Raw genomic sequence first — 27,182 nt, 5'->3', positions numbered from 1 at the left:
GGCAACACAAGCCTCCGTCTTCAGGTGGAACCGTCACAGCAAAAATTACTGTAACACGTGTTCATTTTCCTGCTCATGAACACACACTGGGCATCCAATTAGAAGTATGAGATTTTACTGGTAGGAACCTCCTGGTTACACCAGCCCACAGGGGATTATTGTGTCCGACCGTCCGTCGTGCAGGGAGGGGCTGGGTGGGGAGGGAGGGGCTGGGTGAGGAGGGGCTGGGTGGGGAGGGGCTGGGTGGGGAGAGGCTGGGTGGGGAGGGTGAGGAGGGGCTGGGTGGGGAGGGGCTGGGTGGGGAGGGTGAGGAGGGGCTGGGTGGGGAGGGGCTGGGTGGGGAGGGTGAGGAGGGGCTGGGTGGGGAGGGGCTGGGTGGGGAGGGGCTGGTCACCCCGTGGTACTGTAACACTTGTTACAGTAATTTATTATTTTTTATTCCTTTTTAACCTACATGACTTTACCGAAAAAACCGAAGAGTATGGGTACTCATTGTGTCGGTATTTGACAGGTGATGGGCTGAGTAAATCCCCGGCTGTGTTTTAACTCGCAACCTTTTGGCTGCAAGGCACGCGCTCCAAACACCGTGCCGTTCAGCCGGATTAAATACTTCGGATTATAAACTTCATCCAGGAAAGCCTTGGCACATGTCAAGACTCCCTATCTGGAGGATACTGCATTGCAATGTTTGGGCAGGTTAATTTCAAAGGAGTGGTAGGAAGCTAACACAATACCTAGAGCAAACCCACCAAGCATATGAGGGGATGACGCTCACAGGTCTTCTGTACTGCTATCTCCTGGTCATCCTGGTCATCTGTCTCGCAGTCCTGTGGATTTGGGAGTTCCACAAATCTACCTCATCCGACCAACCTGAATGTATATAAATACATTGTGTTGTGGTATATTACGGTTAATACGATTATACACGAGAAAATAAAGTGGTCCATCAGCCTATGGGCTTTCTGGACCGGTGACCACACGTAAAAATATTGATTCAGAAGGCCAATTGGCTGATGGACAGAAATATGGATTTTTTTCGTTAGTATTTAATGCTCTATGCATATTACAAATTGCATGTCACTGTGTTTCCTCTGACGTAGATCCGATGGCGTTTGCAGCTCCCAAGCAAGTGAACGGCGCGGCGAAGATGCAGACAAAGTTCAGCACCTGGACACCCTTGAACCACGCGCCGAGTAACGACAAGGTAACTTCGGCCACTCATCTTCCTGCTCATAAACACACACTGGGCATCCAATTAGAAGTATGAGATTTTACTGGTAGGAACCTCCTGGTTACACCAGCCCACAGGGGATTATTGTGTCCGACCGTCCGTCGTGCAGGGAGGGGCTGGGTGGGGAGGGAGGGGCTGGGTGGGGAGGGGCTTGGGGTGGGGCTGGGTGGGGAGGGGCTGGCCACACCTTGGTGCCCTTATAAAACTCAACGTTTAACCTTCTCACGCCGGCTTGTGCCCACCCTCACAGTCGGCCATATTTGCGGAATACACCACGCCGCCGTTGACGCTGGCCATTGACCGAGCAACCCAACGTTCCTACCAGCTCCCTCCGCAGGACAATGTGTTATTTTCTATTACTTTTATTTATCCAACTGGGGGGGGGGGGGGGGGGGATGGTATAAAACTTATAGCGGGATAGGCGGCTCGGACAGACAACCAACGTGGACGTGTAGGACCGTAGCGTTATGTGGTACGTGCGTCAGATCTCTTTTCTTCGTGGAAGGAAGGGGGGAAATAGAGGGGGACGGGGGGGGGAGTTCGGTCTCATTTCAAGTTCAGTGAAGCAAACTCAGGGTCTCTGGAGTGGCATTCAAGAAGTATGAGATGTTTTTAAATAAAAAAAAATACCTTCGCCAGTCATTGAATAATTGTCAATATTACCAAGTGAGCAGTGGATAAACTTGCGGCAGGAATGTGGAATTTCCACTCCTGGTTGAGGGCCACCCACACCGGTGTCACCCCACGGTCACGTGTCTTGACAAATGTGCAATGATATTGTGCGTTATGTACATTTCCTTTTGCATTGTATGTGCATCCTACGTCTCCCTTTCATTACAGACATTTTGCTCAATGGGTTCTCGGTTTTCTATAAATAAAGTGCATTGGTTTTGTAAAATATGTCCATGGTTGTAATATTGTACAATTCCCATAATGATTTTTTTAAAATTTGATCAAACATTGTTTATAATTATGCAAATGTTCACCTCTACAACTAGTTGCCGATTGTTATGATGTTTAAATGTTTACTAGAACCCCTTATAAGATTAAATCCATTAAACCAATTTTAGACATCTAAAAAAAATCAGTAAAAAAATTTTTTTTACTTGATTACCATTAAAACGAATTAGATTTTCTCATGAACAAGAAACGGTGCAATCGTGTTAATTTACCAAAATTGGGGGAAAAAAATGTTCTACCTAAAACAAACCCCTCTACACGCGTAAAATGTGCATGTCACACCCTCATTCTACTCGCCAGCACAATGACGATCCATGCACACTCACAGCAAGCCTCCACGTCAGCACGTCGTTATAAATAAATCCTGCTGATGCCTCCCACCGATTGCTGTGTTTGTGTTTGTGCGTGTGCTTGTTCGCATCTGGCAGGTGTTTGAGGAGCGGCGGGAGCTGGTCGCCAAATGGGTGAGAGTTGGCTCTTCATCGTTCCTTGCCAGCACCTGCCTCCCAAAGTCATCTGCCAGCTTCCCCCTCCTATCCCCATTGCCCCCCCCCGCACCCTGAGTGGGCGGTAGACAGGAGCGTTGTCTGGCTGGCGCCCGCTGCAGTGTCGGCTTGTCGCCCAACTGGAGGAGAGGGCAACACACATTTTGACCTACCTGGCCTCTTGCCTTGCCCCGCTCGTCAGCCTGTCTGCTATGGATACGGGCTTCGGTAGATCAGTAAACGCTTTATTCAACCACACATCGGCGCTCTCATTTCGTGGGACGTGTTTACCGATCATCAGGTGTGCGCAGTGGCGTGTAAACATTTAATTTGTATTCGCAATGAGAACCCAGACATACGTGGAAAAGGCATACTGTGGTGAATCACGAAGTCTGGCGTTTGGGATTCCCTACATTAATAGATTTTGAGTAGCAAATAAACCCCCAATCAAACGCTTACATTTTGGCATAAATATAAGAATAAACCTCGTGATGGCATTGGACCTCATAAAACATAGATTATAACAACAAGCGTCAGTGGCAGCTGTGTCTGCCAAACGACACCAGCGCTCTCCCTAGAAAGTGGAACTTTGATGGGTTCCCACTGGCTCTGCAGGAATGGGAATAAGTGTTAAAATATGAGGGGAAGAGATGGGAACAGACATGACACATAGGAATGGACAGAAACCCGATTCATTTTAGTAGCTCGTAGGTTTGGATGGGAAGGGAATTGTGCCCACGGGAAGGTGGAAATATAAACCGCTCGTATGAACAGGGGGGAAGGAATGATGAAAAGGATTAACGCTGGCATTTAACATTCACATTTATTATGGGATAACGTTTTTGGCAATGGCTCTTCTTCAGTGAGCTGGGGTAGGAAGATGAACTCATTCATAGATTGGAAATTACAGTTTACACTAATCCTAAGTAACCTGGGTAATAAAAAAAAAATAGGAGGCATTGACTACTCTGTTAGAAGGCACCGTGAATAATTCATGTTATGAAGTTTGTATTTGTGATTGTACTCAACTTCCAATACAGTCCCTTCATTTTTAATTTAGTTTCCATCACATTAAATGTTTTGTTTAATATTTCAATAATCTGTCCATTGCTCATAATTTAACATTCGCTCTGACAAGCTCATGGGATACCTGGGATGGAAAACTGTTGATGAGATGAGACGAAATTCAAATGCCATTCATTCTCGTGTCACTCTCTACTCTCCACCACCCTCCTCGTCCATCTCATTTGCCTCCCCCCCCCCTATCCCTCTCCCCCCACCTTCCCACTGGCTGGCGCGAGAGAAGTTTGAACGCTGGACGGATACTCAGCGGCGCCGCGTTCTCGAGGAGGTGCTTTCTTTCTGCTCCGAACGCCAGCTCCGGCACTGCGAGGCGCTGCTGAGCTCGGCGCTTCCTCAGCATGCACTAGATCCGGCACGTGCCCTCCCGCGCGTGCTCTGCCTCTATATCTTCGCTCACCTTGACCCGCGCAGCCTCTGCCGTGCCGCACAGGTCAGCACCAGCTTGCTCGTCCATTCAGTCCCCCACCCACTTGCTCATCGCATCATCATGAATTAATATCGATACTGCACCTCCCATGCAGTGCATCTTGAGGTGCCAAAACAAAGCAGTATTTGAGATAATTACTCAGGAAGGAAGTAACTGCAGACCAAATACAATGTTGAGGTTGCAAGGTACAATGTAGACAAGATATACAACAATGACAGAGAAAAAACTGTTAAGGCAAAATGTGCCTGAGTCTTTTTCTCTTTTTGTTGTCCACTTTATTTGAGTTATATGATTTTGAGTTGTATCTGCTTTGCCGATCCACCAGTTGGTTAACCTGCTCAGTCGCTGGTTCCCATTGCGTAGTCATTGTGAATGTAAGTGCATTTTACCTGTACTCTACACCACGCTCCAGATTTCTGTTGTTATCAATCATCAGGTGCATGCAACATGCATTAACTTTGTTTGCATATGAGTAGAAAATATTGGTGTTCATAAAAACACAGACCCTGGAGGGTCATGATGACAAGTTCAGAAACTGTCCTATACCACAGTTTAATGCCGTACATTAGGTCCTGCTCACTTTAAAAAAAACAATGCATTTTATTTGTCTAGGAAAGCCTTTCTGAGTCTCAATAGACATCTTAAAAATTGTTTATCAGTATTTGTGAGGAAACCAAAGTACCCTGAAATTACCCACACATCCGGGGAGGAGTGACACTCAAAACTCCAAACTCATTTTTCTCACTCACTCACTCGCCAACCTGTTCACTCACCTATTCCCTCATCTGCCCACTGGATCACTTGCCCACGTAACCATGCATTTGGGGTTGTGGCTGATTCAGCAAAGAAAAATAGAGAAGGCACAGAAGATGTTTTCTACATGCATGGGGTTGTCTGAAGGGTTAGCGTACCTTAGACCCTGCCTGTGGAATTTCACAGTTCAACCCCTCCTCTACAGCGAAGCCTCTTCTCTCAGCGCCACAACTGGACCTGTGAAATGTCACAGCCCAGCATCGACTTTAATCTGCTCAAACTTTACAATTTGCATGCCAGATTCTAATAATAAAAATAATGCATTTTACCTGATCTATTTTCTGGTTGTACTGTTCGGCATGAAATCCAACGTTTTTTTCCCAACATGTTGGAGATTTATTTACGAACTGTCTGATTTTTTGCTGCATGCGCTGGGAGTTTCTTCAGTAACTTCAAGAACTTCTTGAGGAACTGAGGAAGCTCCCAGCACGTGGAGTGAAACATGGGACATGCTACCAACCAACACACAGGACAACTCCAAAACACATCACAGAGCTATTCATCACAACTGCAAATCCTTACATAGTAAAAATGTATATTTTACATCTCCAATGCTGCTGACATGTCAGTGGCAGATATCTGAACAAGTCGTAGGCCTCTCCTAGATCGACCCTGCCTCAATTTGAGTACCTGGTGCAGTATGTAAACATCAGCACTGGGGAGACAAAGACGGTCGGCCGTGGTGCTGGCCTCACCACCACCTCATGCACCGTGCTGGCCTTCATTCGTGTTCATGAACAGCACTTGCCCCAACAGTCTGTTAAAGGCTTTATGGGGGATATTTTTCTTTGTGTGTGCGTGGGCCAGGTTTGCTGGTACTGGCGCCACCTCTCAGAGAGCGACTGCCTGTGGATGCCCAAGTGCTTGCGCTTCGGCTGGAGCCTGGGCTTCTCGCCAACGCCCTTTGAGCAGGGCCTCTGGAAGCGCCACTACATCCAGGCAGTGCATGAGCTGCATTGCCTGAGGCCCAAGGTGAGTTTGTTCTCCGATTTCACACCAACTGGGATGGCGCATCAGTGGTGTGAATGGAAAATGTCATCGCCACACCTAGTAGGTGTGCAATTATCTATTGACTCGTCAATTAAAAGTAGATTATTACACTCGTGATACCTGCAGAATATGTTTAATTACACATGATATGCAAATGTTATCTCTTGTTTATTTCAGGGTTTACTACACTCTGGTCCTGGCGATCCATGTTTACCAGTTGCCTTCATTACAATAGAAATTAGGTCGTAATACCCTGCACTTGCCTGATGATTGGTAAACACATCCCACGTGACACAGATAACGGTGATTCAAAGTGCACCTAGTCTGGCACAAGTGCCGTAGTGACATCACCGCCACTTAGTGGCAAACGGAGATTGTTGTTGTCCCACATGATATAGGGAATGCATACCTGTCAACCAGAGGTCGCAACCGGGTACCCGATACCCGTACCCTACCCGATACCCGGCTACCCGTACCCGGCCGGGTACGGGTACCCGTTTGCGACCCTGGTGCGGCCGGGTATGGGTACGGGTAGACCGTGAGTCACTGGTGAGTAACCGTTTGTCACTCATTTCCCAACGTCTTGTCTCTTCTCACAATTCAAGTTCCTAGAATCAACCCACCCGCGCCTGCAACATGGCTTCATCCCAAAGGTCGCAATCAGGTACCCGATAACCGTACCCTATCCGTACCCGGCCGGGTACGGGTAGGGTACGGGTACGGCCGGGTACGGGTACGGGTACCCATTTGCGACCCTGGTGCGGCCGGGTACGGGTAAGGAATCAAAACCCGTTTGCGACCTCTGCTGTCAACCCATACGGTTTACCCGTATTCTTGGAAATGAAATTGATTTAAAAAAAGTTTTCTATTTATGTGTCTCCCTTGTGATGGGACTTTGTAGGATGAATGTTGAGATGTATAAGGGCACGGGGTGACCAGTAAGGTCTGAGTTGGTCTCTAAGAAGGTAGGCACTGGTAAGGGGTTGACACGTTTAGGAATGATAATTCAAATTACAATCGGGTTAGAGTTAACCCTAACAATAATCATCAGATGTGTACTTGGTGTAATCATTTGCTTTGTATTTAAATGGCGAAGCTTTTCGATTTAAAGCTTTCGTGACTGCAGGGATTCATCTTCTTGGTTCTTTCGGTAAAGTCACGTAGAAGGGAAGTAATAAAATAATAAAAATAAAACATAATAAAATAAGATAATTCTCACGACGTTTCGGCTACAACGCAAGCAGCCGTCTTCAGGTGTCTTCAGGTGACGGCTGCTTGCGTTGTAGCCGAAACGTCGTGAGAATTATCTTATTTTATTATGTTTTATTTTTATTATTTTATTACTTCCCTTCTACGTGACTTTACCGAAAGAACCAAGAAGATGGCGAAGCTTTGTAAATGGGTTAGGCGAATAGGCATGCCTTAGTGGGTCGCCACGAGAATTGGAGTGTGAGACACCTTGCTGTAATGGAACAATAGCAAGATCAAACAGAATCAGAATCTTTATTTAGACTGGAAGAATCCGATGAGCTATGAAGCTATTTTTCACAATGTCCAAACGAGACTGCACGAATAGGACAGTACAAAGGGGACGGTACAAACGAGACAATTTGTTCTTGATTGAACTCTCACCTCGAATCGTAACAATTCTTCAAACTTTCAGTCGTGTGAATCATTACAATGCCGACTGCTTACCAAGGCAATGGGAGCCACCTGTATTCACAAACACAAGCTGTTTGCACAGTGATGTCACTAATGTTATTCCTACAACGTAAGACACTCCCTGCCCATGTTCAAGTCTAGGCCTAAGCCCTTACTTTTTTCCTCTGCCTACGAATGACTTCTCTCTATAAAGTAAATGTGCACACATCTAAATGCTCTATAAATCCAAATTGTATTGTACACTAGAATGTTTCAGATGTTCCAATGGTTTATCATTTTAATTCAAACATGTTACATTTACGATTATTTTTTCAATTGTATCAATTGTTACCTAGTATTTGCTAGTAGAAACGCGTACGTATGATGCTTTAACAAAAGAGATGAAGGGCTGTTTCAACACTTCGTCTATGCCCCTTCAGGAGCAATGTTTTCCAGCAGAATTGTTTTCAAGCTTGCAAACTCTGCACTAATTTGGACATTCTGAGTGTCATCAAGTCAGGCCTGTCAAACAAAAGCTCCTGGAAAGCATTTGTCCAGAAGCCCCTGAGGCTATTGACCTATATGTTATCATATTGTTTGGTGTTTATTATAATTTATTTTGGCACCAATACATCACATAATACATCTCGTATATATTGTACATGAACTTAGCCAAAAATTCAATCTCTTTAAAGCTAATAATGTTCAATGTGATGTGAACCCGGCAACCTTAGTTTTATTCCCAGCCACGGCTATCATCAGTGGTGAGTGATATCTGAACTGGTCCTGGGCCTCCCTTTCACCAACCAACGTGGCTTTTGGACTATTTCATCCAGCAGTGGATTGGACACATTGTTGTAAATTCTCTCTTGCAAAAGAAGCTCATCTCAGTGGATTCTTACCTGGTCATAAACAAAGGTCATCAATCTATGGCCCTCCCTCTCTCTGTTCTGCATAAGGGACATTTCCATTAGCCCGATGCATAATTAAATGTCTAAACCAGGGTTAATTCGCTGAGCTCCACTGCCAATGCCACTGTTGAAAGTTTTCCCTGCATGTTGGCTGGAGCACGGTGCACGAGTAATGAATAAAACATAAATATCGAGTGACTCGCAATGAATGGCCGCCCTTGTCGGAACAAACCGTAGGCCAAGCGTCGTGATCGTGTTTACAAAAATAAACAAGTGAAACATTTCACCATGCGAACGCGTCATGGATCAGAAATGCGGTAACGCAACGCCGGGTTGGTTGGGCTCGTACATTTTGTTGCCTGCCATCTATGGATCAGTGGCCACACGCCATACCCTGCCATACTGGGAGCACATTCACAGAGTGCTTTTAGGGTGAAAAAAAAATGTGTCAATTATCTGCCAACAGAGTTATCAGTAATTATGTATTTAGATGAAGAAATGTCCACTCAAAATTCTCTCCTCAGTGCACCCGTCAGAACACGTGCAAAAAATGGCAGGAAACTACTTCTGCAGTCATGATACCGATGGTGATGACACTGGTGATGACACTGATGATGACGACTGCTATCATGCTTATTGACGTCGATATTGACATAAACGATAATGGTTACATTGATGAGTGTCGTGCGCACGCCTGTCATTCCGCACTGTGGAGGCCAGGGTTGGTGGATCGCACGTGTTGAGTCGAGGTGCCATGATGAATCACAATGGCGTCGTGTGCAGTGGTCGTAGCCATGCGATTAATACTGTAAATGTATTAACCTAAAAAAATGCAGTCTGCCTCAAATTGGACGTTAAAGCTCCTTCAAAATTAATCGAAACGGAGTAGGCCATGTGTGCCGGCGTCACGATGCAATGTTTCCAAATAGCATAAATCACTTGAAAATAACTTATTTTTAAAGCCGCATTGCAACATCGCCCCCTACCAGCAGACGAATGCCCACTCAGTGGTTGGTGCTGCATTTACCTTGTGCCTGATAGGGACAGCTACCTCTGGGGGCCCCCTGCCATAGGCCTCCTTGAGATCGAGAGCATGGGGATAGCGGTATAAACATGAACCCTTTCCCATTACGAGGCATCTGCAGGCTGGGTCCCGTTCACCGCTGAATCTCGGAAACGTGCAAGCGAATAGCGTTCATTTTATTCAGAGGCATAGCGCCGTTGTTTTTAAAGGCATTGTACTCACCGCAGAGAACTGTAGCGACACAACCGCACTCTGTGATAGTTGGTGCCAAACCGTGCCACACGCCCTCCCGTACGGCGTTTTCCGATTTCGTTAGGAATCGATTCGATTCCGTCAATGGAACTGAATCAAAAGAAAAACTGATGACACACACGTACGTCATCGGAATGGGAAAGTGTTAAATTGATATGATGACATGATGCAGACACCCCCCGAGGAGGCTCTGGTTGTGGCGGACGTGCAGCCGCTGGCCAGGCTGGACAGCCAGGCCGAGGGGAGGCTCGTGCCGGGCTCAAGATCCATGATGCTGACGTCCGCGAGGGGTGGCGGCGGCACACGGGGGAGCAGCAGGGAGATGCCGCCCTGGCGCGCGTCGAACCCGCGGCCCGTGGACACCCTGCGCTACAACTATCTGGACAACGACGAGCCCGTGGACGCCACCAAGCTCGCGTGCGTCTTGTCGCCATGCCACCACTTCGCTGTCATGTACTCGGAGGGAGACGTAACCCAAAATACAAACAGCCCTTATCTTGTAGATACGTACCCAGGATATCGGCCTCGTGGTCCTCCTGTTGTAAACACCATCCAAGAGCACTCAATTCACCCAAACAAAAGTATTTTTTTTGTCCATTGAACAAAGTGTCTAACTCATTACACGTACGTTTTCATCGTCAACATTATGGCGTATCCTAGCCCAACAATCTCTTATGATGAACCACGTTGGGAAACATGTTACCCAGCCTTGGTACGCATCTACAAAAGCCGTTTTATTTATGGGCTTCATCTTAAATTGTTGAGGAAGTCATGTCAATGATCCATACAGACGATCCAACTACTGGATCATTGCAATACCCTGTTGGTATTGTAGGGGTCGCCCCAACGTTGGTAAACATGGTTTATTGTATTTATAGCACTTTTAGGTGAACAGTTCTAAGCATCTATTTTAAGGATTTTAATAGACAGTAATTTGGTTCCCATGGCATTGCATGCAACACCTTCAGATGCAGGCAATTGATATCTCAACCTGCCCTGGGCTTCCCGCAGATCAGGGGAGACAAAGTTGATTGAGAACAAATGGTGCCGATGCCACCATCCCCTTGCACATGTGCAATATTGACTTTTGCAGGTGTTTATCGACGGTACATGCAGTGACAGACTTATTGGTGCCCCTTGCCTTCAACCCACACTGATCAGCATGGTGATGGCACCGAGAAGCCTTTGAATAAACGTGCTTTTACAAATGGCCCAACATCATATATCTGTTCTAGATTTGAAGTTTTCGTGACTGCAAGGGTCCATACTCTTTGGTTTTTTCGGTAAAGTCACGTAGGTAAAAAAATTAATAAAAATAAATAAATCACGACGTTTCGGAGGCAACACAAGCTTCCGTCTTCAGGTGGCACCGTCACAGCAAAACTACTGTATCAAGTGGCGGTGACGGTGCCACCTGAAGACAGAAGCTTGTGTTGCCTCCGAAACGTCGTGATTTATTTATTTTTATTTTATTTTTTACCTATGTGACTTTACCTAAAAAAACAAAGAGTATCACATATCTGTGTTTGTGTGTGTATACATATAGTGTAGCGGTGGCCAACCGGTGTCTCCCGAGCCGCGTGCGGCTCTTTAATCCACCACATGCGGCTCTATTGAAGGGGCATAACGTAGAACGACTATCACAATGGCAAATAATGTCCATCCATGTTGTACCGAAAGCCAGTCAATATATATACGAATATATATTCACTTCGCTCTTTGCAGAAGTCAGGGTAATCTTTGGCTCTTAGTCTGTTACAGGTTGGCCACCCCAGAGTGTGTAAATAGCAGCACTGGGGAGACAAAGGTGGCCAGGTACAGTGCAACTTACGTGATCATTCTGGCACCATTCTGGCCTCAAAAGGTGCTTGCCAACAGCACTTGCCCCAAAAGTCCATGTGAGCTACACAAGAGATCTTTGTTTTTGTGTCTGAACACCTCAGGCGGTGGAGAAGAGGGGGACCTGCTCCTGACATGGGTAGAACCTCCCTGGGCCCCGACTCACAGCCTCGCTCGACATCCGGAAAATTACGGAAAGCCCAGTCACTGGTGAGGGGATACGACAACCCAGTACTCGTCACATGACACCAGTAGGCCAGCCCAACACATGCAGCCCAACACATGCCACCAGTAGGCCAACCCAACACATGCAGCCCAAACCCATATCCTGACCCCAATCTTACCCAAGCTTCACCCTAATCTTCATCCATAGGAATTCATATTCTTTGGGTCTTTCGGTAAAGTGACGTAGATAGGTTCAAAGAAAATAAAAACTACGTTTTGATCGCAACACAAGCGGTTGTCATCAGGAAACGTCGTAGTTTTTTGTTATTTTCTTTGAACCTATCTACGTCAATTCTAGATTTGAAGCTTTCGTGACTGCAAGGATTCATATTCTTAGGTTTTTTCGGTAAAGTCACGTAGGTAAAACATTAAAATTAATGAAAGTAAAATAAAATAAAAATCACGACGTTTCGGAGGCAACACAAGTCTCCGTCATCAGGTGGGACCGTCACAGCCAGATTTGCTGCATCAAGTGAGGCAATGATTCAAGATGTAATCCCTTAAAAGCAAGTTGAGGGGGGAGGAGAGGGGGGCGGAACTCATCAGAATGTGGTAGCCAATGAATGGAACGTATCGGGAGGGAGGGGGCTACCACATTCTGATGAGCTCCGCCCCCCTCTCCTCCCCCCTCAACTTGCTTTTAAGGGATTACATCTTGAATCATTGCCTCACTTGATGCAGCAAATCTGGCTGTGACGGTCCCACCTGATGACGGAGACTTGTGTTGCCTCCGAAACGTCGTGATTTTTATTTTATTTTACTATCTACGTCACTTTACCAAACGACCCAAAGAATACTTCAACCATAGCTTTAACCACATCCTGACACTGATCTTATAATGTAGCTCGACACCTCATCTGAACCATGACCTTACTAAACCTGATCCTAATATTTACCCAAAAACCCAACCCATATCCTAAACCTCACCTGAACATGCAGTTGTAAACATTGTAACCTTAACATGTAGTCTTAATACTGGTAGGAACCTCCTGGTTACACCAGCCCACAGGGGATTATTGTGTCCGTCCGTCCATCGTGCAGGGAGGGGCTGGGTGGGGAGGGGCTGGGTGGGGAGGGTGGGGCTGGGCGGGGAGGGGCTGGATGGGGAGGGGCTGGGTGGGGAGGGTGGGGCTGGGCGGGGAGGGTGGGGAGGGGCTGGGTGGGGCTTTGTGGGGAGGGGCTGGTTACCCCGTGGTGCCCTTATAAAACTCAACGTTTAACCTACTCACGCCGGCTTGTGCCCGCCCTCACAGTCGGCCATATTTGCAGAATACACTACGCCGCCGTTGACCCTGGCCATTGACCGAGCAACCCAACGTTCCTACCAGCTCCCTCCGCAGGAATGTGTTCAGAATCCAAACCCTGACGTAATTCTGAATCCTGGCCATAACATTAAGCCCGAGCTTCACCATGAATGCTTCTCAAAACACTAATATTGGCCCAAACTCTAATCCCACCCGAGACCATAACCCTAATCTGAAACCCAGACGAGACACTTTCTTCCATTCTAATACAAACACTATTCCTAATACTAACCCAATCACTGAACTGGTACTTGAACCGCCCCCCCACCAATCCTAGGTAGCGCTGCTTTCCCTGGACAAGGCTGTCGCGACCAGCGGCAGACAGAGGCCCGCGTGGGCCGGGACCCGTGGCGAGACCCCTCCGCCACTCTTGGATGCACAACACAACGCCGGCGTCCGGCCTGCCCCAGCTCGACGCCCGCCCTCCGCCACGCCGGGCGGCAGCGTGGGTGTTAGGTGGGGGCTCGAGAGGGGCAGCCTGGTTCCGGGCCCCGAGGTGGGGCCAAGGGAAGTGGAGGGCGACCGAGCAACACTGGAGGAGAGCCTGGGGGTAGCGGTGACGCAGGATGTCGCGTTTACAGACATTCTCGCTGGACGGAGCCAAGGGGGTGAAGCAACAGCCAAGGGCAGTGCATGAAACATATAATGATGCGTAGTTTTTTTTTACGCGGTCGTTACCATGTCTTCTATTTTACTGATGATTGGTGAGCTATGAGAGATGAGTGTAGCCAGGATTTTGGATGTTAGGGCTGTAATGTTTCACCTTTCCAGCACAAGGTACATTTTTTGCCATAACTTTTTTACAGTATTGTTTGGTCCGTTAACCTAAATAACACTTGCATATCGTTTGCCTTTAATATGCGTAAATCATGTTCAGTGCTCACACGACTCGATAGCTCGGGAGCCTAAAAATGTATCTTAATCATTGAATTAATGCATCGTTAATAGCTTAATGGATTAAGTGAGGACTGAGCATGCACCTTGCAGCCATTTGGCAGCAATTTGAAATGCCAGTTTTTATTTAATTTCTATGAATTATTATATTCATTAATCACATTTTCAGATTGCAATAAAAAACTATTTTCTTCCTGAACATGACATTTTAAGCTCAAAACCAGACTTCGTTTTGTAGAATATAACAAGGTGAGACAAGAATTTTTAAGTGAGATCATTTATACAAACACAATTTGCTGGCCATTACAGGGCCCAATACTTCACTCTTTAATATTGCATGTACAATACAGCTTTGTGGCACTCAATTTTAAGAGCTAATGGGAAAATGCTTTCGATAAAAATAAAATACATTCTCTCACACACACACACTTTCTATTGAGTATTGTTATTATTAAATAACACAAAATGTGCTACCTTCCAAGTACAATAAGCGCACTGCTGGCCCCCGTGTTGCCCGTACAACCACCATCAAACCTTCTAGTTCTGCTGTGCTTCAGGTCGACCAGCCAGTCTTGAGACCAGATTTCATGCCCCCACTGCGAGTGTGGGCTGTCGTACTCCGATAACGGTCACGTAGTAAAACGTCATTTGAAAGCGGCACAAGATGGAACGCTGCCTGGCATATGCATGAGAGATCCGTGAAGGCAATGACAACCTGGGCAATCGTTGCTGGCATCACTGGCAAAGGTTGCGTATCATCAATCGCAATATTTTACCAAATCTGGGCAATTGTGATCACTGCTCGTCGAATGAGCAATTGGGATTGCAACTTCCCATCAGAGCACATGTCAAAAAACTCAACAAGGTGGCATGCTCTGTAAACCATCAAGGATACTTGGTAACCGTGTTCATTGGCCAGTCATAACTTGTTACTTTGCCTGTGGTACCAAGTTGCCACGGTTGCTTTGAGTGAATGTGTTTCTGTTGACGATTGCCCTAAACTTCTCAAGTGTATCACGGCCTTTTGGGAGACATCACACGCCATCCTCTGGCATTACCACCATCTTCGCCCCTGGCAGACCATTTCCTGAAGAACTACATATTGTCTACGACCATAGTGTTTGGGAAGAGTTCTTGCATTTAACATCAGGCAACTCAGCAGCATTAAACAAACCATGTCCTGCTAATGAGACTCGGAGAAATTAAACGAGAAGTTAAAGCTAGTCCATAGTTCGCCTATTTAAATAAATGCTGCTGAAAAATATGTTAAGAAACACGTAGGCTGAGAAACCTGAATCATATGTTAGTGTGCTGAAACACAGACCCTTGTCTGTTGAGTCACTTTTTTTTATTACTCTTTCCTGGTAAAGATATTTAGTCTCTGTTGAATGTTAGTGTTATATCTAGAATTGGAGACACATCACAAAAACTTCCTGATAAAGCTTTCCTTAATAAAGGTAATATTTTGGATGCTGTTGCTATGCTACTGAACTCCTATCTGCACAACCGGGTAACGATTGATGATTAACTGAAGTCAACATTGCTTTCTCAAGGCAGGTTCAATAAAACCACAGTAACACCTCTACAGTAAATGTGATACCAATTCCTTCCCTTCTTCAAAATTGATTTCTACTTCATCGGCTTTAAAGCCACAGAGTGAGGCACTGCCGATGGAAGGGATTCTTCACCGAGATGCACACACCCCACCCACTCCACCGCACAAACAGTCCCTGTATCCATAATTTCCTTCTCGGCTCCCGCCTCAAACACACTCACAAGCCTGTGTGTTGAGATGTTTCTAGTGATGACAGAGTTTTACATTTCCGTCAGAAAAATCCCAGTCCTTATTCACACACTGCTGCTCAATGCAGGATCGCCAGTGCCTCTATCGCCTGCTGTGCATAAGCTTCCTTCATAAAACGTGATCAAATGAGCTATATTCATTAACAAGTATATACGTATATAACACGCCAAATTCTAGATGTTCTATTAGTATTAACAGTTGTTTTTTTCTTCTTCATAATTGATTAATGCCTGTTCGAATTTAGTTTACAAATATAGCACCGTTAAGATTACACAAATCCTAACAAGATGGCCAGCCCACACATTTGGTTTACACTCGAATACCCGAGTTGTGAATGTTTTTGGTGCACGTTGCACATGTATGCACATACACACAAATACGTACACGCGCAAATGTGTATGTGCACACAATTACATGCAATGTATGTGTGCGCACAAATAGGTATCGATACGTACACATGCAGGTCCACACACAAACATGCACGAAGACACATGTGCACATACATTATACATGTGTACAGTATGTCTGTGCATGCATGTGTAAGGCACACGTGTACACATTTAAAATCAGATTAGCAAGGCGTGCATTTTCAGTGATAAAAAAAAAGTGATTACAAGTTAAAAAATAAACTTTTCTGGAGCTATGAACATTAAATAATAACCCTCAAACAAGTCTACACGATTGGCTTTGGAATTCCACGATCCCTTACAGGCCTTGAGCAGTACGAATTTGGCATCGGACTGTTCAGTGAACAGGGTTTTGTTGTTGTTTTTAACTCCGTGGAAGAGCGAGAGGAGGAACTGAGTGCTATGAGATCACGTGCGATCACGTGAAAATGCATTCACTATCACAGGTGATATAATGGGATCACGTGGTACCTTGTGATAATAAAGTGATGTCATGCATATCTCAGTAACATCAAGACACCGCAGCCTCCACCACCCTCCCTCAAAGGTCATGGGGATTACGATTACTAGATCAAGGATACAGTGTGATTTCTTTTAACAGTTAAAGCTACTTTTAATTTGTAATACTCATTGTTAAGTACACATTTTTTTTATGTTCAACTGAAAAGAAACATAAATCACAACCCTAACCACTTACTGACCCATAATGTCCTTTCCCCTCAGCTACAGTGCCTATTCACCAACACGTTTTAACTTAAACATGATTGTGTACATTCATTGTTAAATGTACCACCAAAAAATACGTCGTAATAGTTATATTGAAACTTTACCGTTAAACTCAAGTCGGTAATTTGGTTCACTCGCCTGTCCCAACTCTTATTGCTTTTCTAAGGACGAACGATAGCCCCCCACTGTCCCCCAGTGGTGTCGCCTATGATTGCAAGTGATCGCACGCAAACACGCTCACAAATCACGCACAACCAAAATCATTCTCGACCACGTGCGTGTCCACATGGACGGAACATTTGCTTGCATCCACTCATAAGCTCTCCCACACACACACTCGCACTAACATCCACGCATTATCACACGTACTAACATCCACTCGGCACATTAACAACACCGCACCTCTGATTAGCATGGTTGGCTATGTACGGTGCGAAAGAAGTTAAAAATACATACTCGCATACGTTCATAAAACACTCATTCACACACGCACGCTCACACAAAGGGACTCGCATTTCTTAAACAAGTACCAACATACAGGCACTCACAGGTACAACAACCGCCATTCGCCACTAAGTGGCGGTGACGTCACCACGACATGCACTCACATCCACTCGTACAGCAGTGAAACTTCTTGGTGCAACCAACGCAACCGATCGCCAACAACCGTCTCCCTTCTCCAGATCTCGCTTGCGCCGGCTTGCCGCGTACCTCAGTGCCAGGGACCACCGCTTCGTTCACTAGCACCCTGTCTCTTGTCACATCTGTGTCACTTCTGGTGCCGTCACTGCTGGCGCTGTTGAGACTGCGGGTGCCGCAGCGGTGGCGGTGTCAGTCGGAGCTGCGTAGCAGCACGGTGCGTGCGTTCACGATGGCCTTGAACGCGTCCTCCGAGCCAGGCGCCACGCTCTTGTCCGGGTGCAGCAGCACTGCGAGCTTGCGGTACGCCTTGTTAATCTCATCCCTATGCTCGCACGCACGCACATACATACATATTCAGTGCTGATGTTTACACACACCGCACTGGGTACTCATTTAAGGCAGAGTTCAGAGAGGCCCAGGACCGGTTCAGATATACGTCACCGATGTTGGCTGGGAGTGGAAATTAAACTCCGATCACCGGGTTTGTAGTTAAGTGTGTTAACCACTACTCCCCAACACTGAACGTATAGACACATACGCAAATATATTTGTATGCAAAAAAGAGACATAAAAAAATAGTATAGTATACACACGTATTATTCATTTTTATGTGGCGGTGGTTAGCTTGTGGCTAAGTGACTTGGACCTAGCCTGGTCTCGCCTTGATTCCCGGGAAGGTACGGGGGGACCCAAGCAGATAAACCAGGCGAGGCCGGCCTGGTCCCCAGGCCACCAGGCTTGCAAGCGCATTTCCATTAAATACTAATTAATAATGAAAGCATCATAGTTAATGGCATCAATCAGGAGAAACACACGGTGTGCGATATCACGTGACGATGTCATCTTGTTTAGTTTTTTTTTTACATTTATGCAGTTATAAGACCCAGGGTCCTCCCTTGGTCGAGGTCTGCCTCGCATGGTTGCACTGTCCAAGGCCCTGCACCTCCCTGAATAAGGAATCTAGGCAAGACCGTGGTAAGTCCAAGTCATTCATTTTTGGCCATCGCGTGTGACATTATTGCAATAGGTCAATATGCAATATTATTAATGATTTAGAGTTTTTTTCCCATGGGTTGGCTAATCCTCGGATACATTTTCGAGGTTGTCTACATTACTTAAAAATACAAATATTTTCATATTGTGTAATATATACAAACCATTGCTACTCTCCACTACAGACAGAATGAGCTCATGCATTAACGCTTTCAATATTAGTTGAAAAGCATATAAAAAACAATGATTCTTGAAACGAATCATGATGTTGAATTACGACAATTCGTTGAAGTGCATGAAGGCTTAAGCAATCATTACATGGCTAAAGTCGAACCCTCAACTGGCTCTCAATCCAATCCTGGGTCAATTTTGATATCGTACTCAGTGCCTTCAAATTAACCATAAAATCACCCCTACCTAACTCTGCTCTTTCATCTCACTCTACTTCCCTGCCTCTCCCTTCTTACATCGACCCACTCCCCTCCACACACTCTCCTTCCTCTCCTCTCATCCCCTCCACGCACCCTTTTGTTGAAACCCCCCGGTCAACCTTCCCTCAGTGGGCAGTCGCTCAATCTCTCCTGCTGCCCCCAAATTCAAGAAACTCCCTTTCCCCATCCATCTTCTTCTCTAACCAATGACCGACTGCGCGACCCGAGATGTGGTTGCATGTAGATGCTACATGGTACCGTATCGTATCTACAGTACGACGAGACACGACGAATTTCGAGTTGCGTCTTCCTTTAAGCAACAGCAGCAGCAGCGGCTGTGCGTGTCGAGGGCGTGGCGAGCACGTGACCTGCACCTGTTTGCCCCGGGTTTCAGCCCCAGCATCTCCCAGCAATCGCGGCTGTTGCGGATCCTGCGGATGGCGTCAGCCTGCTCCTTGGTGAAGCCCACGGTGACCGCTGGGGTCGGCCGCCGCCCGCCATTGTCGCACAGCTCCACGATCGCCGCAAACAGCGTCTGCGGCAGCGTTACCTTAGGTCAGCGTTTCTGCTTTAGTCTTGGTGTAGACGACGACAAACTGGTGAGATTTTGGTCAAGTCTTACATTTTCATTTAGTTATTAGTATTTAAGAAAATGCTGACTAATTGCACACCATGTCCAGTGCTCATTAACCCACAACACATGAGATGGTACTGTGACCAATACCAGCGAGCTTTGGGACACTTCTTGTAGCATCAATGTGTACCTAGACTTGCACAGGCACCTGAAACATGTCTCCGACGCCTTCTCCAGTCTGCGCCGATGTTTCAAAGTAGAGGAACCCACGGCTTTCCGCCCAGAGCCTCCCCTCACTGTCATCCACCACCCTCCTCCGTCCTGTCTCCACCTGCATGGAAAAACCAACAAACACAGAAACCTTGATTTAACCCAGACGATATCCACTGACCATTGGTATAGGGAAATATGAGAATCGTGCACTGTTGATATGTGTGCATGTGTGGATATGAGTATGTGTGTACATGTGAGGCAAGAGACCAGGGCTTTGAGTTGTTCTTCAAGCTTTTGGGATCACAATAATTCAGGATCTTAATGATTGTCAAGGCCCTGAATGTTAAGTCATGTGATCAGGAGTCAAGAGCCATTCCCTATTCATCATGGAGTTTGAGAAGCTCTCCATGACTGCACAGCAAAACATTTCCATGTGGTAGATACAGAAGGAGTCTGATTGATGCCTGTGTCGTCAAGGTTTGGCTCGCTACTGATCAACCATCTTGTACATGTTGATGACTTGTAAATCGCTGCTCACTCTGAGAAGTTGGGAAACTGCTGCCGAATCTGGAGCTTGCCACTAAAAAGCAAAGGCCTTACTCTCAGCCTCCACCCTGGGGATCAGTGCGTGTACGTGTGTCGGTGTGTCAGAGGTCGCAAACGGGTTTTGATTCCTTACCCGTACCTGGTTGGGTACGGGTAGCCGGGCATCGGGTAGGGTACGGGTATCGGGTACCCGATTGCGACCTCTGGGATGAAGCCATGTTTGCAGGCGTGGGTGGGTTGATTCTAGGAACTTGAATTGTGAGAAGAGACAAGACGTTGGGAAATGAGTGATAAACGGTTACTCACCAGTGACTCACGGCCTTCTCACTCATTGGTTGGGGCGAGTCACGTGCGGCTACCCGTACCCATACCCGGCCGCACCAGGGTCGCAAACGGCTACCCGTACCCGGCCGGGTCCGGGTATCGGGTACCCGATTGCGACCTCTGCGGTGTGTGCAGGAGTACACGTGCCAGCGAGTGCCCGGGCGCACCTTGTTGGCACACACCACCACCAGCACGTCGTCGGGCGAGCCATGCGGCCCCATCTCGTGCCGCATCTCGGCGAGCCACCCGTCCAGTGCGTCAAAGCTGTCGCGCGAGCCCACGTCAAATACCAGCAGTGCACCTTGCGTGTCCTTGTAGAACTCATTACGCACCTAACACACGCACGCACAAAGAAGTGTAAACACACGGACACGCGTGCAGGCACATACATATATACGTTACAATGTTGCGTATCCTAACATTGCACATTTTTCTGACCAACAAACCGCCCAAGCCCAGCGCATGATTTGTGCACATTGTAACTGTCATTTTCAATATTCACAAACCCGACCTTTTCAAAAACAGTGATATAATCTTAATCTCATGTACATTTTCTTACCTTTAAAGTGCAATAAAGACATTTCCCTTGCTTAAACGTTTTGTGCTTTACTGCTGCCCAGTTTGTGCATGGTCTAATTGTAATTTTCTATAGACGTTCACACATCTGACCTTTGCACATATCCGCCTATATATCAGTCCTCAGCAAGTCATCGACCATTGGAACAAATTCTGTTGGCAAGAGTCGATTAAGGCTGACACAGCACGAGGGGGTGGTGTGGCCGCCTTTGCCTCCATGGTAGTGACGTTTACACCCTGCACTAGGTACTCATTTAAAGCTGATTGGAATTTTTGGAGGCTGTTGACTAGTTCAGATATTTTACACTGCGCTAACCACTATGCAACTGCTCCCCACAAAAACAGACATGTACATGGAGATGCACGCACGGGAAACTTATTTTTCTGAAAGTTAACATCCCAATGCAGGATCCTTCTGAAACATTATTGAGATGGAGTGAGGCTTTCCTGTGTAAATACAGGACTATTATTATTAAAGCCGGAAACTGCACTCGTGTGAATGTATGTACGTTGAACTTTCACTCCGTACATAACCAACCGCGCTAATTGGAGGTGCGGAAAGAGGTGGTGGTGTGGCCTGCACCACGTACGTCTGGCCTCCTTAATCTCCCGATTGCCGATGGTCACCACACAGCACCAGTTGCTCATTAGGGGGCAATTTAACCTCGGTAGGGTCCAGGCTAGCAGCAGAAACAAACTGATACTGGTGCTGTTGTGTACCATTGTCAGCAATCCAACTTGGGGATGCGGCACTTGACTGGACTCACTTCGTAGAAAAACGGGTGTCCAGCCATGTCGAAGATGTTCACCTTCACTTCCCGGTCTCGAACGTGGACCCTGGATGACATAAAGGGAATGGTCTGTCAGTCTATTGTCGAGTGACACCATCAGGGACCGGTTCACCAGTCCGTTGACTGGGGGTTGCTTTAGCATGCTGGTAAGAGCAGGTTGGTGAAGTGGTGGGCTCAGGACCAGTTCAGGTATCACTCAGGTACATGTTGTTTATGTCGTTTATTGTGAAAATTCGGTCACAGTTCCTATGATCACTGTTACATTGTTTTTATGGCTTTATTTTGTTGATTTCGAAAACGTATTTTTGGTTTGGCCATGTTTGTTAGTTGTAGTACGGAGTTAGACTGATGGCCTTAATCTAAGTTGTCTTGTGGTTGTTGTTTGATTTCCATCCCACTGGGATTTTTGCACACAGCGTTGGTGTACGGTGCTTTTTCTGCAATATTTTGCTGTCTTTTCTTGGATTTTCTGTTTGCACATAGTCACATATTCATGAACAAGAAAACATCTTATAGTCACATATTCACTTTAAGATGTTTTCTTGTTCATGTTTTTGATTTTTGTTTGTTGCGGTTGCACCCGATTTAAGAGCCGAATGGCTCACAGGGCTATACCAAATAAATGAAACTGAAAACTGAATATCAGCCATGGCTGGGAATCGAACTCTGGTAGCTGGGTTGATAGACCAGCGCGCTAACCACTACACCACCACTACTCAGCCCTCCTGGAATCAGTGACATTGCCGAGCGCGTTTCCATACTGCTTGTAAAATGAAAAGGTTTCTATTCATAATTTAAGTTATAAAGTATACAATATGAATGTTATGAGGATACACAGTTACATTATTACAACATATATTTAAATATAAAATAAAGCTTATTAATCATGTAAATATTCTAATGCCAGTAACTGTTCAATTGTAATAGTAGCTTATCTACAATACAATGGAGATCAATGGTGCTCAACTTTATATACTCTGGGGGTGACTCTCACTTGGTGACTCCGTAGTCGATGCCGATGGTGGCCATGTACTTGTGCACAAAGCGCTTTTCACAGTATCTCTTGATCAGGCAGCTCTGCACAGAACAACACGCACAAGGGACGAGGAACACGGCAGAGACGGGGGTTGGCAGACGAGGCAGAGCTGGGGGCGGTGACATGGCCGCGAGCACGTTTTCCTCTTGTTGCAGAGGTCCACAGTTCAAGCCAGGCACCCGCCCTGATTGATACTGCCGAGTGTAATTTACATATGTATGTATTTATGTTGAACTTCTTTCGCACTGTATGTAGCCAACCGTGCTGAAAATAAATAAGCGCCGCCTGTTTCACAGTTAACGTTAAAGATCGCGTGAACATGAGTAGGCCGTGTGTGCCGGCATCATGGTACAGATTTACCAAATCTGATAAATTACCGTACTCACAAAATACTGAATTGGGAAGCCACAAAGCAGTATCTCCCCCTATTGGCAGACTAATGTCCACTTTCTGGCTGGTGCCGTTTTCCCCTTGTGCCTAAGCCACAAAGCAGTATCTCCCCCTATTGGCAGACCAATGCCCACTTTCTGGCTGGTGCCGTTTTCCCCTTGTGCCTCACAAGGACCGCTGCCACTGGGGGTCCCTTGCAACAAAACACCTCGTATTGCAATGGGATGCACGGTGTAAATGGTAAATTATCATAATGAAGCGAGACTCTGGTGGTGTTTCCATGCCTATCAATAGGGCCATTCATAAATGATCAATACTCATTTTCAGATTCTATTATCGATTCCAAACCTGATGAAATCGTGAATATAATCGGTAAAATTTTCAGCCGGAGCCATTGTAAGACACCGGTAGCAGGTCTCATTAGTGAGTGTGGCATGTTCACACAAAGACGCGCACACAGGGCAGGACTTTTATTTATACCGTTAGACAGTTAAAGACTTGCAGCAACCAATCTATGTTTTAATATTTCCATGCAATTATCAATCATGCTGAAAAAAAGTAAATTAACGATAGTTATTGGCCTGCATGATGAGACTGACACCCCTGTGATAATACCTTGGTAACACGATGATATTGGGACCGTATTCTTGGTTCTTTCGGTAAAGTCACGTAGAAGGGAAATAATAAAATAATACAAATATAAAACAATAAAAATCCTCACGACGTTTCGACTGGGTATCGGTCCCAAAAGATATTGGGACCGATACCCTCGTGATGAACTCTAGGAACGAGATGCTCTGGTAATTCCAGTGGTCTCAATGAGACCCTCCCAATTAGATTCCACTGGTGATGAAATCTTTTGGTCACCTTGCCGACCTCCGGGTTGCCCATGCTGATGACCTTGACACGAAGGCTTTTGCGCACCTCCTTGCGCTTGGCCAAGTTGTGTGAGTCCATCGCCTCCTCCTGGGCACAAAGTTTGAGTTACTGTATTTAAAATGTACCAGCTTCCAGGAAAAACAAGTATTTCCTTATTCTTACATATTAATAACAGTACAATATTTTTCGAGCCTTTTATAGACTCTGGATATCATTCAAGCTATCACAAACAAGGAGCTAATAAACACATTTAGAAACGAAAGCACCAATTACAACAATGAAAGAGACACGCGAAGATTACATAAAAACATTACCTACATTAGAATGGGTGTCAGAGCGAGTGGCACATAGATTAACTGGCTCTGGCTCCTATACAAGTGGCGTATAGACCCAGTGGAACACATGCCGAGTAACAAATAGATTGACCGCTGAGCGGATTGTGTCACTTGCAGAGCCAGGTTCCAGGTCAAATACCTGAATGCAAGACGCACCTCCAACTTTTGCATTTAAACATCGTTAAAGAACTTCTTATAATGGAGGCAAGTTTATGCTCATTTAGTTCGTTACGTATATTCCCCACAATGACGTTCATTATTATGCAGTATCCATTTTTAATTAGAATTTCAATAAATCTGTCAGTTCAAGCTTCAGTGCTGATGAGACACTGGAATGTCAAAACTCCTTTACAGGTGTGCGTGTGTTGAACTAATGGCGGCTGAATTTATGCACTCACAGAAGGGGCCGTGTTGTTGATGGGACGTGTACATACTTTCGTATTTTGCACGTGGAGGGACACACACGCGAACGAGGCGTACCGCTTATTACACTTTTGCGATGCCGAGTGACAAGCGCTTATCCGCACTGACAAATGCAATCAACGCCCCACGCGTATCCGCGCTGCGGAATCAAACCGCGCGGCCTACCTCACCCCCCTTGCCAACGGGGCCTGCCGCTCGCCTACGCCTCGGCCCGACTCCCTTCACGTCCGCGACCCGCCCATGGTCTCCTCCGGCCGCCGCGCAAGCTCGTCCCCGTGTGTGTGTGCTTCTCGCTCGTCGCTGCGCGAGCATCCGCCGCTGACTGGATGCGAGAGAAGACTGCCAAAGCCGTCGCCGCCGCTACCACGGGACGCAATCGGCCGCCACCACCGCCGCCGCCGCCACAAGGCGGACTCAGCATGGGGCGACGTTCGCGCGCTGCACTTTCGTGGCCCTGGAAGGGAGGGGGCGTGATCAATGCGATTTAGCGAATTTGTTTGGCAATGTTTCAAACTCTAAGGTTTTTTCGGTAAAGTCACGTAGATGTAAAATAAAAATAAGTAATAAAAATAATAGAAATAATAATAGAAATAAAATAATAGAAATAAAATAATAGAAATAATAATATAAATAAAATAATAAATCACGACGTTTCGGAGGCAACACAAGTCTCCGTCATCAGGTGGGACCGTCACAGCTAAATTTATTGTATCAAGTGAGGCAAAATTCCAAGAAACAATCTCTTAAATACAAGTTAAGGGGGAGGGGCTTCTCTGAATGTGGTAGCCAATGAATGGAACGTGTTGGGGGGTGGGCGGGGCTTAAAGATAACTGTTTCGAGTTCAATTCTAGATTTGAAGCTTTCGTGACTGCAAGGATTCATACTCTTAGGTTTTTTCGGTAAAGTCACGTAGGTAAAAATAATAAAATAATAGAAATAATGATAGAAATAAAATAATAAATCACGACGTTTCGGAGGCAACACAAGTCTCCGTCATCAGGTGGGACCGTCACAGCTAAATTTACTCACTTGATTCAGTAAATTTCAAGTTTATTTATTAGGTGTAGCCCTGTGAGCTATTCAGCTCTTGAATCGGGTGCAACCGCAACAAACAAACAAAAAACATGAACAAGAAAACATCTTAAAGTGACTATGTGACTTTGCGCAAACAGAAAATCCAAGAAAAGACAGCAAAATATTGCAGAAAAAACACCGTACACCAACGCTGTGTGCAAAAATCCCAGTGGGATGCAAGTCAAACAACAACCACAAGACAACTTAGATTAAGACCATCATTTTAACTCTGTACTACAACAAACAAACATGGCCAAACCAAAAACTTTTCGAAATCACGAAAATAAAGCCATGAAAGCAATGTAACAGTGACCATAGGAACTGTGATGGAATTTTCACAACAAACGACATGAACAACATTTACCACCAAAACCCTGCAGCCATAGCTGGCTGCATGAGTCACTCCACAACAGCAGGAGCATCAGTCGGAGTATCAAAAATTTCAATGCACCTTTAAGATGTTTGATTGCGTGCAATGTTGTTGTTTCGAAACTTTGTATTTGTATTGCTATGTGTGTTGAGACGTTTTGGCGCTGTTGTTGAAATGAGTGGCGAAATTATGCGATATTATGGTATTCTTGGTTCGTTCGGTAAAGTCACGTAGAAGGGAAATAATCGAAACGTCGTGAAAATTGTATTGTTTTATTTTTATTATTTTATTACTTCCCTTCTACGTGACTTTACCGAAAGAACCAAGAATATGAATCCCTGCAGTCACGAAAGCTTTAAATCGAAAGATATTACGGTAATTATACGTTTCTAACGAGCAGCGGTTGTTCTGCGTGCAACAGATTCTTCGAGAATAATTTGATTGACATCCTTTATACAACCACGTGGGAGAGCACATTGAGATTATCTTATGAGATTAAAGCTGTATATTTAACCCACTTATAGTTTGTCTTGTGACTAAGTCACCATCTGGGGACCCTTTGAGGTTG

General features: G+C 45.9%; 2 protein-coding genes across 3 annotated transcripts; one reads left to right on the top strand and one right to left on the bottom strand.

Annotated features, from left to right (window-relative positions):
• The first annotated feature begins 31 nt into the window (after positions 1-31).
• On the top strand, positions 32-14,503 carry LOC144731151 (F-box only protein 16-like). The gene is given in 9 exon segments (XM_078612119.1): positions 32-120; positions 1,101-1,204; positions 2,620-2,655; positions 3,983-4,189; positions 5,807-5,971; positions 9,990-10,234; positions 11,761-11,866; positions 13,463-13,759; positions 13,761-14,503. Coding segments are annotated over 8 exon segments (1,236 nt in total). The 5' UTR covers positions 32-120; positions 1,101-1,105; the 3' UTR covers positions 13,842-14,503.
• Positions 14,341-25,713, bottom strand: DNAJC27 (DnaJ heat shock protein family (Hsp40) member C27). 2 transcript variants are annotated; one of them, XM_078612130.1, is made up of 8 exons: positions 25,335-25,713; positions 24,400-24,498; positions 23,101-23,183; positions 22,083-22,152; positions 20,907-21,071; positions 19,865-19,987; positions 19,457-19,617; positions 14,341-17,980 (listed from the first exon to the last, which is right to left on the bottom strand). In XM_078612130.1, exons 1-8 carry the CDS (start codon positions 25,479-25,481, stop codon positions 17,848-17,850), a joined length of 981 nt encoding a protein of 326 aa, XP_078468256.1. In that variant the 5' UTR covers positions 25,482-25,713; the 3' UTR covers positions 14,341-17,847. The 2 variants fall into 2 exon arrangements, with proteins under 2 accessions (XP_078468256.1, XP_078468263.1); XM_078612137.1 differs by lacking the exon at positions 25,335-25,713 and adding an exon at positions 25,145-25,326.
• Between the last annotated feature and the right edge of the window lie 1,469 nt (positions 25,714-27,182).

Source organism: Lampetra planeri, chromosome 2 (genome assembly GCF_965212315.1).
Source record: "Lampetra planeri chromosome 2, kcLamPlan1.2.h2, whole genome shotgun sequence".
Lineage (NCBI taxonomy): Eukaryota > Metazoa > Chordata > Hyperoartia > Petromyzontiformes > Petromyzontidae > Lampetra > Lampetra planeri.
The sequence above is the reverse complement of the archived record's forward strand: the minus strand, read 5'-3'. Positions and strand labels throughout refer to the sequence as shown.

Bases quoted from the DNA above. Each gene is read 5' to 3' on its own strand.
- DNAJC27 (XM_078612130.1), bottom strand. From the start codon at position 25,481: ATGCTCGCGCAGCGACGAGCGAGAAGCACACACACACGGGGACGAGCT. The intron at 23,184-24,399 runs GTGACCAAAAGA...TGTTCTGTGCAG, and splicing joins GCAACCCGGAGGTCGGCAAG to AGCTGCCTGATCAAGAGATA. The intron at 21,072-22,082 runs GTGAGTCCAGTC...TGCGTGTGTTAG, and splicing joins GACACCCGTTTTTCTACGAA to GTGCGTAATGAGTTCTACAA.